The 17,211-nt window shown below is 39.3% G+C and overlaps 1 protein-coding gene across 2 annotated transcripts in view; it reads right to left on the bottom strand.

Moving 5' to 3' along the window:
- adarb2 (adenosine deaminase, RNA-specific, B2 (inactive)) overlaps positions 1–16,169 on the bottom strand; it is a 293,464-nt gene extending 277,295 nt beyond the window's left edge. For both annotated transcript variants that reach the window (XM_015373546.1, XM_015373545.1), the window contains exon 1: positions 15,800–16,169. In XM_015373546.1, coding sequence (XP_015229032.1) covers positions 15,800–15,902 — 103 coding nt within the window. In that variant the 5' untranslated portion in view covers positions 15,903–16,169. The remainder of the gene's footprint in view (positions 1–15,799) is intronic.
- Between the last annotated feature and the right edge of the window lie 1,042 nt (positions 16,170–17,211).

Below are 17,211 nucleotides of genomic sequence, written 5' to 3' on the forward strand. Positions count from 1 at the left end.
GGGTTGTGTTTTTGTGTTTTCTCCCTCCACCAACAGGTGGCGCCTGGTTCTCGTTGGCCCTTCCACACACCTGCGGATGGTTGCCTCATTACCTGAGGACTCTTAAGCTGCTGACTGCCACTACCTCGATGCCAAAGTGTTTGCCAGTTTTGGGTACTCTAGCCAAGCTGAGTTTTGCTGAGTCAAACTGAGTTTTTGTCTACCTGTGTCTTAAACTTGTTGCTTTTTCTCTTTGCCTCTCGGCAGGAAGTCATCCTGGACCTTCTCCCCCCGGAAGGATCGTCTTGAGCTTCAAACTGAGCTGGGGATTCAAACTGGAGGTTTGGATCAACTTTACCCCAAAGGATTGTTTGAGCTACACACTGAGCAGGGGATTCATCTCCACAAGAACCGTTCAAGTACCAAAGGAAAGCTAAGTGGCAGTCAGCTCCTCCGCTCCTCAAGGAAACACCTTAACATGGGTAAACCCTGTCCGCCCTCCAACGAGCAAACCAATTTCTGGAACAACCCACACCGACTGGATTCAGAGAAAGACACCTTTTCTGGAAACGTGAGTCCTGTTGCCTTTTCTGCCTTTTGCAAATCGAAGCTCAAATTTCCCACTGAGCCTGAACTAAACACAGAAACTTCCCCTTCACTTTTCAGTCCCGGTTCGCCAGCGTTCAGAGCAGCACTGGACATCTCTACTAGTTTTCAATAAACCTGTTAAACCTTCCCCTGGTTCTCCGAGTGGTTTTCTGCATGTGGGTCAGACCATTGAATAAAATCATGACAAAGTTATGCATTTAATCTTTAAAACAAAATGATCCACAGAGTAAGAGCATTTCCATATTCTCCCACTGGATGTCTGCGTAGTCTGAGCTGTTTACCACCCAATAGATTTGAGTCTCAGCTGTGGCTTACTGAGGGGAGAAACTTTGCTGAAACACTTGCCAAAAAGATTTGAACACCTGCTGTCCAGAAAGGGTCGCCACACTCACCTGCAGCCACTTCTCAGTGGTTGTGTCTCAGTTTAGCATCACAGTGTCTACATACAGGCATATTCCTGCACTAGTTTGATCGCTCCATGCTCAGTTTTATCTTCCACAATAGTCAACATACACACTCAAACACACACATACCCGCATACACACATAAACGGCCTCTTATCCCACTGATGGTCCATTCAAATTAAAATGAACTTCCATCACGCTAATAGGTGGAGTGGAGAACAAAGCCTGGCCTCTCCACAGTCAGCAGGAATAGCAGGAGGATTATCTCTGCAATCGTCAGAGCTATTATCATTAAACCATGTTGCCACTCTCCTGCTCTGCAGCAAACCAACAGGGCATGTTAGGTTTTCTGCAGCAAAACTTTAAATCACCGTGGCTGATTTCTAAATGCTCTGAAAAAGTGTGACACACTATTTAACCTATAGGAGTATTTCTTACCCCTAAAAAAAATAAATCCCATTTAATGTCAATGGATGTCAAGTAGTTTAAAGATTATGCAGTGTTCTCTGATCAACATATGTGAAATTTCTATAGGTCCCTAAATACTCCATAATAGTTTCTTTTAGTGAGATTTCAAAACTGACAAACCTGGCATTATATTTAAATGGACTCTGAGACAATAATATTGAGTTTAAAGGCTCATCTACCTTTTCCTAACTGTGTTACTAAAGGTGAAAAAGTATGGAGAGAGGATTTATGACACACAGATTTTAAAAGGCCCTTTTTTTAGCCAGGACTTTATCTTATGTAGATAAAGCTGACATTTCTAATTCATGAAAAACTGCTTTAAAGAGACATTTTGTAAGTTTTCACAGCAAAAATCTTTAAATAGCCTTTTTATTTTAACACTTTGTGTCTAAAGCATTGTTTGATCAGTGCCAATGCATCTAACTCAGGCATCTCAAACTGGTTCCAGAAAGGTGCCGTGTGGCTGCAGGTTTTCAAGTAATCATGTTAAGACTGGACTTACTTGATGAGATGACTGGAGTCTGGTGTGCTGTTGCTTGCTTGGAAAGTAAACCTGCAGCAACACGGCCCTTTCTGGAACCAGTTTGAGACCCCTGATCTAAATGCTTGTAGCCTATCTTTCCTGTAATATGGGTCAGAAGTTTCCGCACTGCGGACGTGACACGAAGCGCATCCATGTTAAATGGGTTCGAATAAGCAGACAATCAAATTGTTGTATTCATGTGAAAATAGTAAAAAATACATACACTGTAGAGCGGAGGTCTTCAACAGGGGGTCTGCGACCCTTAGGGCGTCCACGGAGGTACTGCATGGGGGTGGCGGAAGTTTTGGTTGATTATAGACTTTTTTCTTTTATATCCCCCATTTTTTCGACTAATTGAAATGTCTTTAAATACACATTAAAATGAATTCAACACACTTTAGTAAGCAGATAAATGGAGGCAGAAGATGTCTTTCAGTCATCAATGCACACATTCAGCGACACACAGGAGCTCTTTCAAGCTGGGCACCGTTTCATTCACAACACCTGTCCTATATACAAGTAATCTGAATCAGAAATACTTTAATAATCCCATAATTCGTTACATTACTCCATCTGTACCAGAGTGACTATAGGGCCAGTCTGATATAACACAATTTCATACAATATATATAATTAGGGGGTCCCCGCTTCATCTTGCCATCAGTTTGGGGGTCCTTGGCCTGCAAAACGTTAAAGACCCCTGTTTTAGAGCATAAGCAAAAGCTACAAGAACTGCAGCAGTTCTGTGATTGTGCCACAGGTGGCAGTATTATTAGAAAACTCTGTAATGCCTCTTCAAAGTGTGTAAAGAAAACACTGTAATATTACACATTTCTTGGTTAATCGCATATCTAGTAAAATTAACCACACATCATGAGTTAATTTATGACCTCATTAATTTTATTACAGTAAATAAACGGTTCAAATTAAACTAAATTAAAAGTACATTAAAATTTTACTTTGAGATGATTGTGTTGAAACCATTTCAGCATTTTTTCCCCCCAGTTATCTTACCATGAGAATCTTACACAAGCCTCAGAATATTATAACACTATAAAAGCTCTAAATGAAAATAGATATAAGCCTGTTGATCTTGTTCCAGTCTATTTAATAACCATTTGGATCTGTCTTTGCAGGTATAATTGGATCGCACAAATGTAATCTTACAGAAAATTGAATCTTCTATCTCAATGACTATTCAGAATAAGCTTACCATTAAAGTGCAATTAATGTTCACAGCCATGTTAGCTGTCAGCGATCATGGGAGAAGCTTGATAACAGGAAGCAAAACAAACACAGAAGCAGCCCAGAAAGTAGATTTACTGTATATAGAGATATTTTTTTTTCCCTAGCAGCTACCTTAGGTCTAAATCTGGAATGGTGGTTATGTAGGTCCATCTGTTCCAGCATCTCAGGGACACTTTGAGCCTCAAGATATCCTTTCTTTGTCCTTTATGCAAGGCAACATTTGTAGCCTCTGGTTCTGCACGCCCTTCACCCTTTACTAACAGTTACAGCCCTGAAGCACCACTGACTGCGAGAAGTTAGGGTGAAATGTTCCCGCTATGACACAGCCCATCCAGGCAGCCCCATGCCAAAGCAGCGCGTGTGTGTGTTCAAACAATTCAGCTGAATCCGACTGGATGTATACTCAGGCCTTATCTGGGGGAGGCCAAATACACTCTGAGCTATCGGCGGCAATGGATGGCTGATTGGAACTCTTAGCTTTTTGGGTAAATGCAAACACATCTACTACGCTCCAGCACTTCAAGCTGTGCAAATCAAAATCACGGCAGCATGGAGAAAGACAAACACCACGGTGTCTGACTGCAGAAAAAGTTGAAAAACAGGACTTTACATATCGCAAGGATCAGCCCAGAGGTAAATAAAAACTCTGCAGACTTGACCGGTGCCAGCAAACACTGTGCTGATCCACACAGTCAATGCTGCTGTCAGAGATTATTTTCTTATTTTTAAATATCTTTTCATAGACTTCAGACTGGGAGATACGCCATGGAAGCATACCAGGGTTTAAAACAGATTCAGAATTGCAAAACTTTTCCTTCATACTATGCTAGACTTTGTTTTTTTAGATGCCAGAGACAGTGAAATAGCAACTGGATTGCTGTTCTGCAAAAAAGAAGAGCACTGTCCCTCCCCTACCTGTTGCTCCACTAGTAGAATTTTCACAACACTTTCCCTGACTTTAAAAATAAAAAACAAGTCAGACCTAAAGACTTGATCTAAGACTTGTCAAAAAAAAAAAAAAATGACATTCTGAATGTGAATACATTCCTCTCATCATACAGCATGGGGCCAAAATCAAATGTTCACAAAAACAATTTTAAAGTTAAAAAAACAAAGAAATACTAGTTTTCACAAATGAAAAGTCTCAATGAAACCTGAATTTGTCAAAATATGAAAATAAAAAAAGTTTTTAAAATGTCCAATTTTTCGCAAAAAAAGAATAGAAAAAGTCAAATTATTACAAAATATCTAGGATTCTTTTCCACATCACACACAAGTTTTTTTGTGTGTTACATTTACTGATTTATGGCTAAAATAGAAAAGAGTTTTTAAAGTTTTTAATCCAACAAAATGTCATATCGATGGAGGACTTAAGCAAAACACAGAAACAGCTACAATATACTGTATGTACAATGTGTTGTGACTTTCAGCTATTCTGCTGTAAATAAATTAACATTGGGAGTCAAACAGGCTAATATTAGCCAGTTAATTTGCTAAACTATTGGTCTACTATTGGTTTCACCCTCTACCATAAACACAATGGTTAACAGTTAAGTTTCCAAACCATGACAAAATTCTCAAAGCAGATTGTTTTGCAAAAATAACTCTTTAACCTTCTCCATCATTTCAATAAAGTGAAAAAAAATCCTTAAAATGATATAGCAGATAAGTTAATACCCAGCTTATCACTACAATAAATACAAATCATTCAGTAAAGCTGTTGTCCTAATTAACAACTTGTTTCTTTTTTTTTATTTCTTATTGAATTTTAAATAAAGCATTAGTGACTGGAATGACACAGTGACTCACATTGTTTTTTAACCAATTAATTATAACTGTCAACTTCATTGAGCAGCCCTGGTAAATACATTTATTTAGTTATTTTTTTTATACCTTCGAATACATTGATACATTCAAACTACACAATCCTTTTTAAGCTTTAAAACCTTTCTACAGAACAAACTTATGCCAGGAACTTCTGTTTGAACATAATAGGATATATATGACAGTAAAGGTGAAAACCAATTTAAATGATTCTTCATATCAGCTGGGATTTCCACAGGGAGTACATCAGCTTTTCACATCCACCGTACACCAGCTTAAGACCATTTCTTAAGGCCTGTGGGAGAAAAAACATGCTGAACAGCTAAAATGAACAGCTAATTAGTCTTCCCTGCTCATTCACATTAATAATCTACAAAAGATGGACAGCGGTGATTATTGTGATTGAGTGTCTTCCCCTGCCCAAGTTGCGTAAATGAAGGTTAAAACAAGCTTTTTAGACAAACGGACCCTGCAGCAGAAAGGTCCCACGTGCTGTACTTGAAAAAAAAAAAAAAAAAAAAAGGTGTAGGATTTTCTGGAACCTCTAGAGAGAGCCCTCGGGAGAGGCCCTGTTGTAAAACACTCCTTCTTATTAATGGAAATAAATGCTGTTAGCACCCTACACCTTCCCCACTCTCTGCACCCCACGCTGCAGTAAGAAGTGTCTATTCTCAACCAAAGTCCCCTTCATTAATGTTATCTCTAATAGGCACAGAGTCTGATGGCGAGAGGAGGGCCGGTGAGCATTTAAGCTGCTTCATCCAATTTCATTATTCCGTATGAGGGGGGAATGTCACTGATAACTTTGCAATGTCAGCACAACACTCTGCTCCTGTGCTCCCGCAAAAGCATGATGTAAGTTTAAGTGTTCAAGTCAGGTGGAGTCAACAGCTCATTGGATGCTGATCACGTTGTTGGGATTTTTCATTTCCAAACGCTTTTCAAATAGCAGCTTAATTCTTGGCTAACTCGCTTAGTAGGAAACAACAGAAAGCCTGCTTTTCTTTTCAGTGCCCAAATTCAAACACCTTCTTTGGCTATTTGTGGCTTATGAAATATATCCCTGTTCACGGCAGCAGTTACCCTGCTGTGAGCTTGTCCAAGGAAGCCAGGAGACAACAATGAGCTTGTGCGAGCTGCTAAAGTGGGAGAAAGAGGAAAGATTAGGGAATAACAGTTAAAGAGAGGTAGTTAGATAGGAGGGCTGAGGAAAAAGTGAAACTGCCGACCGTCAAACGATCTGGCCTCTCTCCAGGCTTGATGACTCAGGGATGATGGCACAGTTAGAGCTAATTAGGATCATAAACGGAAGGAATGTTTTGCCACTGTGATATGTGGGGCGCTTGCCTGCTATTGGCAGGTCTTCACATTAGACACAAGTGCTTGTCTGGATATAACGTATTAAATACAAAATCAGCTGCCCTAAATCAACAGCTAACCTAAAAACTACAAACATTTCCACTTGAATGAATGCTCTTTTGTTCTCTTTTTGTCCTTTTTTGTTTAAATAATATTATTATGTTGCTTATTTCAGAGCTTTAACTCTCAAAATAGTAGTAGTGGTTGCAGGAATGTACTGTTTAATCGAACACAACATTCAGGGTGTTCTTAAAAAGTTTAAACAATATGCATGTTCTTAATGCAGCTATACATTAAAAGCACATATCAAAATTCAGTTTGAAATGCTAGCGGCATGTGAATGTGTGTTAATGAGTGAATGACTAAATGTAGTGTGAAGGGCTTTGGGGTCCTTGAACTTGATAAAGTGCTATACAAGTACAGGCCATTTGCCATTTATTTGCAGTCCTTACTTGACGCCACTGTTACACTGATTCCAGTGTTGCTATTTAAGTTGGAGTGTTGAGAAAAATGCATTACAACGGCGTAAAACTTACAAAATCTAACATTTTCTACTTCCTGCCAGTTCGAATAGTGCATATTTATTAGGATGAAGAACTTGGAATGCATAGCGTTACTCCATGTAAGGAAACACTGATTTTACTTTTGTTTTGATGTCACTATTTTATATATGTCACATATTTAAGGACGAACAGACCAATCAAGGAAGACATTTCAATTTACTATAAGTGCCCTAAATGGTCAGATAATCATTACCACAATCAGTCATAAAGTTTCAAGCGATTCAAGCAACCGACATCTAGAGGTAAATTAAACTTCAGAGGTGCAGAGAGAGAACTTTTATTATAGGTCAGTGGTGGAATTGTGCAGTAAACTTGGCTTGTTAAAGGTGCAGTGTTGCTTTTGAAGAACTTTTCATCACCCTGACAGAGCTCAAATTCACATGACGTTACACCGTGAAGCCGATGGTGTTATTTACAGAAAACTATCAGGCTTCATTTTCCTTTGAAAGGAAGGCAGATGTGAAGCAATGTGATATAGATTAATGAAGCTTAAGTGAAAATTCAATCTGGAAGACTCTTATTAACCTCACCTGGACCACCTGCTGATGTGTCACATTCATGCTCCATCCAAACGACATCAGGACCGCACGCCATCCAAGGCCAGTTATCGTTTCAGATCCTGTTCATAAAGCTCCTTTTCCTGCATACCATCTAAACTTTCCCCTACCTCTGACCCAGCTCCAGCTTATTCCACCACCAGTGTCCGGGTCCCAGAGGAAAGACTACTCGAATTCTTTTCCTTAGCGATTCATCCGAATGAATGTCAATTAAAAGCATTGAAGTCTTCTGCCAGAATCCAACCGCCAAAGAATTTGTTTAAATCATGTCATTAAAATCTTAGTAATTGCAACTTTTCCCTGTCTGAATCCATCCAGGTTGAATTAATATCTACTTCCCGAAATGACCCAAAATTCAGTTGGTTCTTGTGCATTTTCAAGTTTTTTATTTTGATGCTGTTGCCAACTAACGGGTCTGCACTGATATTTTAGCTACTATTTCATGTAGATGGAAACTTCTTTTCTATGAAGAGGAAATGCAAAACTTTTACTTCTTCCCAACCTGGATCTTATACTACTTTGTTTCTAAAAATGATGAGTTTATGGTGCATAGTTATTGCAGAGTTGTTAACTTCAAAGTTATTTACATTTTCATATAAATCAAGCAGATGAAAGCATCATCTCTGCAACTAAAAAAAAAAGGTTATTCAATCTTTTAACTCCTAGAATTAAACACATATTTTCTTCTTGACGCGTGTCTTTTAAGCAACTTTTACATCCGAGTTCCTTTTCAATTTGAAGTTAAATAAGTCTCTTGTAAATATTATAATTAAAAAAAATTAATTTTTCAAAATTATAAAAATCTTATACTGGACCCATACTTACCTGCAAAACTACTCAAGTTCTAAAACATTGCACATTTAAAAGAAACTATGATCAAAGTGGATTAAATTATATTTGAAACCGTTGATCTTATTTGGAATTACTATTTTGTTAATTAAAGGAGCATTTCCACGCTTCTCTTATGTGTGCGGTAAGAAGTTTGACAGCTGTTTCCAACAGCAACAACCTACAGCGCTGCTCACATCCGACACAGTCTCAGAATCACCTGACAATGGCTCCCAGGTTGTTTTGCTCCATCTTTTTCACTGTAGGCATCTCCACATTGCTTTGTCTAGAGGACACTGACAGGAAGTGATAACGCCTTTGACGTTATCACTGTGCGCTCTGTCTTTGTTTACAATGTCACGCAGGTCCCTGCTGGCGGCTGCACACCGACATATACTTAACAAAACTACTCTGAGGTGGAATACAATCAGACATGCAAGCAAATTACAATATGGACTTGTCTGTTACACTCCAGATTCTTTTCCCATCACAGGAACCGCCACATTAGCGCTGTGGTACTCTCCAACATCTCATCTAAAGTAGTCATTGTTTTTGAAAGCTGTTGTGGACAGATTGATGAAGCGTAACGCATGACTAACTCAATTAAACTGTTTGCGTTTAGTCGTCATGGCGACAAGTGCAACAAGTTATTTACAGTGTGAGTAATACTGTTATCATTCCAACTGTGGGAGTCATGAAACAACAGACTAATTAACTTAAGTGTCACCTTCTGATTTTTTTTTTTCTGCATCTGTTCTTTTGATGATTTTGTTTTATTCTTAGCATACGTGACCAAGGCGGCCCACTGAGAGTCCAAACGTTTGCATTAATGAGTCATTCCCTCCTCAAGTTTATTTGTTGCTCCTGAACTTTAAGCACAATGTTTCACCGCTAAGCTCCAAAAAGCCGGGAGGGACTATTACAAGATAATTGCTAATTATGCAAATGCAACAAACTTGTGTTATTCCTTTTCTTTGGTCATTTTGTCTCCTGTCCTCATAAGACCACAGTCAGTAGTACAAACCTTTTTTTTTTCTTCACGCCCTTCAGCTAAATGCACAGTCATTTGGAGGACGCAGTATCCTGAGCGGACCGACCTCTCTGCCGCTACCCTTAATCAGGAAGCTCCTGTAAATTCACAAAGCCATGCGAGCACACACAGCGGAGCGCTGCAGTTTCCGCCGGCACCGACCTTCATTAACCTCATAAATGCCAGCGGTCTTTCCGTCGCAGCCCCTAATGCCATTATCAACACCAGCACAAACAAATGTGACAGAAGTGTTTGTCGGGGCTTAAGGAAACATGGAGCTTCACATCTGCAAAATATCTCTTCCCTGCCGTCCTCTCACGGCACACGCTGTGACATTGGGGCGTCCCGACACGGAAGCAACACCGCCCCGCTTTCATCCCTGCTGTGATTGAACCTACATTTGTAAACCAGTGGCACGGGTAACCTGCATAAAGCTCTACATGCATTTGCCTTGATGCACTCTGCATGGGTCTAGATGCTAAGATTTTTTTTTTTCTCATGTTTGCAGGGACTGTCATAGCTGGTTTTACCAGAAAAACTAAAAGTGTTTAATCAAAAATAGCATTCCCAGCACTAAAAAGGAGAAAGTCTCTACTTGTTTTACTCAACACTGGTCCTTTTCCAGTAAGTCTTGGCAATGAGCATATCCCTGTCTTTAGTATTTCATTTCTTCCTCACAGCTAGCTTTTTATTGCTGCTATCATTCAGCCTCCGTGTGCATATTGTGTTTCACATTACAAAGAATTGTGTTCGGAATTTGCATGTCTTTGTCACTGTGCTTTGTGCCTTTGCTTAAAAACTGTTGTAGCTGTTACAGGATTTATATTGAAACATTGTTTTGTTTGTTTTTTTCCTTCTACAATTTGACAGATGATAGCGGGGAGGCAGGCAGGAAAATGACTGGAGAAAAACAGGCTTGACGCTGAACGTATGTGCATGCAGCTGGAATGGAACCGAGGCTGTTGCTTCGAGGAGCAAGATGCAAAAACAAGACATGAAAAATTGATATTTGTCAAGACTCTTTCTGGTAAATTTCTTTAGTATCATTTGAATAATGTAAGAGGGGTTTATCTTGAAGAACTCAAAAGCAAACAAAAGCACTTTAAACTCAAGCTGACCTTTTTTTTCTTTTAAGAGCAACGATTTGATTTCTTTTCACATCATACTCCCCTTTCTTCTCCTATGACTAGTATGTGGCGGTATGAGGTTATCGGGGTATAACTATACATAAACTATACAGTTTCTAGGTATTAACCAAAAACAACCTCCATCCACTGTTAGCATGGGGTTATTCCTTCAGTGTCACTAGGGATGGGGATGGTTTACCTATGCAAAACTATAATTAGACGAGAGCTGGGGAAAAAAACCTTAGACAATTTTAAGCAACTCAAAAAAAATCCACACGTAAACAGAAAATCTTAGCTTCAAAAATTTTATTCTAAATTTGAACAAAACAAAAATACAGAAAAGGCACATGGTACATTTATTTCCTGTTTTATGTACATATTTTATGCAATATTAAACCTTTTGGTGCAACTGTTCTCTTTTAAAAACAATACTATTATAAATTTAGAGTAGCTGGTTAGTAAATCGGGTTATTGGCAGAGATCATACGCCTTCTTTCTGCTGCCTACACTGCAAAAAAATGAAATCTAAATAAGTCATTTCTTTTTAAAATAAGTGCATTTTTTCTTGAATTAATGATTTAAGTGAGACATTTTGCCAATGGAACAAGACAATTTACGCTTAAAATAAGAAAAAACAATTATATTGTCTTATTTCAAGTGCATTTTATCTAGATACCTTATTTTAAGAGTAAAAACACTCATTCCATTGGCAAATCATCTTATTTACCTGCTCAAATTAAGGGTAAATACACTTAATTTAAGAAATTTTTACTCATTTTGAGGTCATTTTTGCAGTGTAACAGACATACCATCCATTTAAATGTGTTACCTTTATAGGAGTTACCAGCATTGCTCGGTTCTCCTCTTAGAAGACAAAAACTCTTAAAACTTCCTTAGTCAAAACATTATAAGGATCCAATTTTTAAAGGCTGTGGTCGGAAATTTTACATTTCTCATCTCTCATATATTTAGTTATGCTGTTTATCCAGTGAAAAATGTTTTTACTCAGTTTGTTTCACCTGCAAGGCTGAGAAAATGTCTGAGTGAGGGGTGGTTTTAGACAAAACGTACTTATCCCCACGAAAAGCCAAATTGTTTCTCAAGGTTTGTTAAAGTGTGTGTAATTTGTTTTTTACTCCGAGACAACCTTCAGAGTTTTTTCATCAACATAAGTAAGGGAGACAAACTCTGTCTAGTCCGAACAGGGCTGATTACTGTGCCGTAAGGGCTGTATGATGAACTGTAAGAAAAAAACGTGCCGACTGACTGGAATCCATCGGTGTTCGTTTATTTAACTAGGGTCAATAGTTGAATACTTTATTCCCACTACAAAATGATTTCTTTGTTGTTTTGAAACCATAACATTTTTCACAACATTAATAAACCAGCAGTTGGATCCTTGCTTGTCAATGTATTATTTGTTTTTATACAAAAAATAAAATGTGTGACTGTGTAAAGTGTGAGTATGGCTACCAAGGTCCAACCACATGTACGTTCAAAATGCTGTGTCTCCCCTTGACAGCTTGAAGTAACTTTTCAAAGCTATAATATACTGTTACGGCTGTCGCCGTCATATTTGTGTTTTCCCTTTTATTTTATTTTTTTTCCGCTTTTGCTCATCTCTTATGTAAGCTGCATGGCCCTGTGGAAAGACCCGCCTACTTCCTGGTTTCTGGGGATCTGACTTCAGTCCCATCCATTGGTTCCCTCAGTTAAAGAAAGAAAAGAAAAAAAAGGGAAAACACAAATATGATGGCGACAACCGTAACATATACCTAAATATCAGGAAGAAACCAATCGGTATAAAATATCTAAAACGTTTGCAAAAATAAAAAATAAAAAAAAGTTCAATGTGTGTATGGATCAAGTTGAAATTTTATAGACAGTACTTTTATTTTGTTTTACAAACCGAATTTCCATGACAGTAGGAGCCTCAGAAAGATTGCCACGCTTCATCTTGAGGAACAAAAAGATAAAACTGTTTCTGTTTGCCGGAAACAATTCTTACGCCAGACAATAAATGTATCAAATATGGATTTGTGGATGTAAAGAAAAAAAAAAAAAAAAACCCTCTCCTGCCTGACCTCTGGCCTGGACTCGACACCCCCTTTATCAATGCCAGCAGCAGCTAAAAGGGACAGTGATGAAACTGAACAGCCAGCAGTTCACGCTCCCTTCTTCTAACCTGTATGTCACACAATAAGGGACCTGTCTTGCTTAAGGAGGAGGAGGAGACCCCCATCATGTTGCCTTACCAACAAGCATCTATTCCAGCCTGAATCCGATCCCCCCTCCTTTAAAGCCCTAACTGGACTCCTCTGCCACCGCCTTGCGGTGAACGAGGGCGTAAACAGTAATTGCTACATAAATTATGTTGCTCTCACTGTGTTTTTCACTTTCCCCCCTTGGCGCTCTTGATGACATGCTGATATACTGTAGTGGGACTACATGCTGATGAGTGTGGCTGTAAAAAAAAGAAAAAGGAAAAAAAGAAGTTGGGTCATAAATCTCTATAGCGCTTATATTTGTGGATAGAAAGACAGGACTGTTGTATGTATACTACATTTAAAACGTACGCAGATGATTGACAGCTATTAATCCACAGAGCGCATTCATCAATAAAAAATGGACTGTGACACATCCACTCAAATGTTCTTGTGCTACCAGCATCCCTTCATCGATGCTGGTGTGAATCAAAAGATTAATTAATAGGCTGGTCAAACGCGCTCATAAATAAATGCTGAAGAGGTAGGAGCAAAGGAAGCGAGGGCCGATGGGTGTTACAGTGATTTCCAGGAATTTCCAGCATTGATGGGTCAGGCTGACAAAAAAATTAAACCCAACTAAATTGCACCCAAATCTTCTGGGGTTATTTGTTTGTCCCATGAAAAAAAAAAGTAAAAAGGAAATTAATAGAAGTAGCAGAACAGACTCTGCTTACAGAGTACACACACAGCTTTTTATGAGTCCATCTACAAATAATCTGCAGCCTTTTCAAGAGATTAATCCCTAAATGCCATGCAGTAATCCCTCTGTGACTTTGTTTCTGCTTTAAAATAATTGTGTGAAAATATCCTGATGACACTGATTTGGTATTTCAGAGGAAAGATTTGACACAATGATAAAGAAAATGAGAAAAAGAATTTGGCCAGGCTTATGCATAATCTGTGCTGAAGTTTGAAGTGTGTGCTTGTGAGTGTGTGTGTGGAGGGATAATAATCTGACGATTTAAGAAAAGCATGAAACAGCGAGAAAACATCTAAGAGAGGGATCCAACTCCGGCCACGGACACAGTTCATTTCCGATCGGTCCCCTGAGCAGGGCCTCTTAATGTCCCGTGTTATCAGAGTGAATCAGCAGCACTGATAAATTAGCCCCCACTTCACAAACACACCCCGAAAGGCCCGTCAGCTAATGTGCACGCCCGCGTTTGTGCGACGCTCATATGCAATGCTTAATGTTGTGGAACCAATTCTGCCGTTTCCATTATGTAAATACATTTGCCTCGGCACTATATTTTATGTATTGTCTCCCTTGTCTCAATTACTTGGGCTATTAAAAATCAAGAGGTTATGGAAATGAAGTTTGTGGTCGTCTGTTTTGCACTTTGATGACAAGCAAAAAGTGTTAATGGAAGCTCGTTATGCGTTCAGTCGCTGTCGGATACGTCAACGTGCTCCGAGCTTCCGTCCACGTTCTAACGTGTAAATGGGGCTGCACATCAGCATCTTCCAGCACAAACAGAACACACACTTTTCATGTTTTCATTGCTGATACATAAAACTAAATACAACTAAATGTGCTGCAGCTGTTTTTCTTTAAATCTCCCCTTATTCTTTTATTAGAGGTCCTTAAAGAAGACAAAATAGGCAGAATAAACAATCATTTAGTGTGATGCATTAGCATGAATCGGCTTTTGACATCTTAATGGTAATTGCTAAAATGCTTTAGGAAATAACTATCCATATGCTGCAGGATAGGAGCTTTCATTGATGATTCTTTCGAAAAATGTCATCCCGATATTTTTCTTTTATTTTTTTGGCTGTGAAATGAAATAATGCTCAAATTATCCAACAATCACAGATTGATCTGGAAAGTGGATGGATGGCAAAGTGTGGTCAATTCTGCAAATAAAAAAAGAAAGCTTGGTGTCTCTCATGCTGAGGTATAAATGTTTGTCAGACAGAAGGGCTTGGATTTGTGAAGTTTTTATTATTGTTGCTTGTAAGTGTTAGTCTGTTTGATATAATATCATCTGCAAAGACGGCATAAAACTGCACAGGGGGATTTGTTTACCATGATCCCCCGTCAGCATCCATTACAGTGCCGGCTGCCACATTGGGAGAAAAAGTCAGTGAAATCAGCATGCTTTTCCTGCTTCCATTATAGATCCAACTGATTGTTTTACACTTTGTCGTTTGCTTATACTACTGTGTGCAGATGGCTCCATTTGGGACTCATTTAAATGCACTAAAACTGATTAAAGAATTTCTAATTTAACAGAAACCTAAATGTATAATAACAATAAAAGTATATATTTATTTTTTTACCTAAACATGTATTATTTTTGCTGCTTTTTCCAGCAGTTCTTAATAGATTGTCTAACATGTGACTTTTTCATTGCTCAGACCTAAAGAAAGTGCTAAACTCATGAAGCAGTGAGGAGAAATACACTTTATAAAAGAGACAGGAGTGCAGAGGGGAACCCATTAGGAAAATTATTAGGATTATCCCTGCAATCTTTCTGCGAGATCTAAATATAGTTTGCACAAATATCTTTTTTTTTCTCCCCCTTTTTAATAAAGTGCAGTGTAATCACTGGGCATTATGTAGAAGTGATTAAAAAGTATACTGGCCTGAGAGAAATTAAGCAAACTAGATCATACTAAATATTTTAGCATTTGCTGTAAGGAAGGAAAGCCAGGATTTTGTTGCGTAAAGATAAAAGTGAAACCCCATTATAAAAGAAAAATCTAATAATTTCTTATCCAATTTGGATTTTAGTGCTTTTACCAAAAAGTAATAATAATAAAGTACAACTTAAGAGGAAATAGACAATATGTTTCACTGAAACAAACTGAGCGTTTTATTTCTGACTTCAACGAGGTGAATTTGTTCGCTTTTAGAACAAAAAAGCCACTTTTCACCGCGGATAGTTGCGGAGCGCAGCGCAGAGGCGAGCGATGCGCGCGCCTATCCGCCACGTTGCGCACGGCCTCCCCTTTAATCTAAATGAGGGGGTAAAACGGGAAGAATAAGGGGCTTCAAAAGTTGCCGTACCTCTCCTCTTGGATCGCCTCCTCCTCCTCCGCTTCAGTTTGCATCTAACCTGGCCGCTCGGAGCGCCCGAGCCGCGGCTGCTGTTTCCAAGCACGGATGCCATCGGCGCAGCAGCGGAGCGCAGAAGCAACTTGGTGCCGACTCTCCTTCGCACTTGCCTCGTCAGTCTCTCCGAACAGCGCTGCGTCCTCTCTTCTTCCTCTCTCTTTGTGTTTATAAAGATCAAGGCTCTCTCTTTTTTTTCTGTGTGAATATTATCACCGGGGAGCGTCTCAGCGTAGAAAGTCCAGCACGTCTCCGGCGCTCGGATGTAAACCTCTGCTGTCAGCGCAGCCTGGCAGCTCTCTGTCTGTCTGCTCCGCTCCTCTCCGCCCCTGCACTAGTTTTTTTTTTTTTTTTTTTTTTGGCATCAGCCACTTTGGGCTCAATCATGCAGGACGCCTATCTATTTGCTGCCGAGATTTCTAATTAGGGTCCAATCGCGGCTGTTGGAGGGGGTGTGACATCAGCAGCGACACCCACCAGCTCACACACCCCTTGCTCACCCACCATGGGTATTTTTTAGGCTGCTTAGACTCGCACCTCACACTTTACTTGTTCTGTTTTTTATTTCCTCATTTCCCAAAAAAAGCCAGCCTCGAAGTTTGGTGATGTTTTGCATTTCATTTCTCCAACTCTCCCCTGTGTGCCATCCTGCAGAGGAAACTTTACTGCAGGGCGAAAAAGACCAAGATGCTTTTTAGAATGCAGATAAGAAAAAGAACAGAAAACTCTCTGCAGCCTTGTCTTACATTTAGCATACTCATGCTTTGCCGTCTCTGCTTGTAGAAATTAGTTTTTCTGCTAAAGGATTTATGATTTTCTTTTGAGAATAATGTAAAATTAATTATCACTCTTAAAAAAAAAAATCAGTAAAATAGAACTTTTCTTACCATTAAAAAATCTGAAAAGTGTGGCATGCATGTATATTTAGCTCCTTTTGTCTTGATTGTTTTAAAAGATCTGACCCACATGCAGAGAACCACTCAGATCCAGGGAAAAAGTTAAACAGGTTTATTGAGGGAATGAGTACAGGAGTTGGATCTGGAACTCTGTGAACTGGTGAACCGGAACTGGAAAGTCTGGAGGGGAGATCACAGTGATCAGTTCAGGGACCGTAGGAAAGTTGACTGAAGCTGGAATACGGTTGGAGTGGGACTCACGTTTGAGGGGGTTCTCCAGTCTGTGTGGGTTTATCCAGAGAAGATGGAACTTGGAGAGCGGGCAGGTAGACATTTGTTGGACCCGGAGAGGCAATGGAGCGGGCTGGCACTTGAACCTGTTCAGTGTGAACTCAGTTAATCCTTCCAGGGGAAGAAGGCCAGGCATCCAGTTACACAGGAAGGCTTCCTGCCGAAGAGCAAAGACAAAAA

Source organism: Cyprinodon variegatus, unplaced genomic scaffold (assembly GCF_000732505.1).
Source record: "Cyprinodon variegatus isolate N-32 unplaced genomic scaffold, C_variegatus-1.0 Scaffold88, whole genome shotgun sequence".
Lineage (NCBI taxonomy): Eukaryota > Metazoa > Chordata > Actinopteri > Cyprinodontiformes > Cyprinodontidae > Cyprinodon > Cyprinodon variegatus.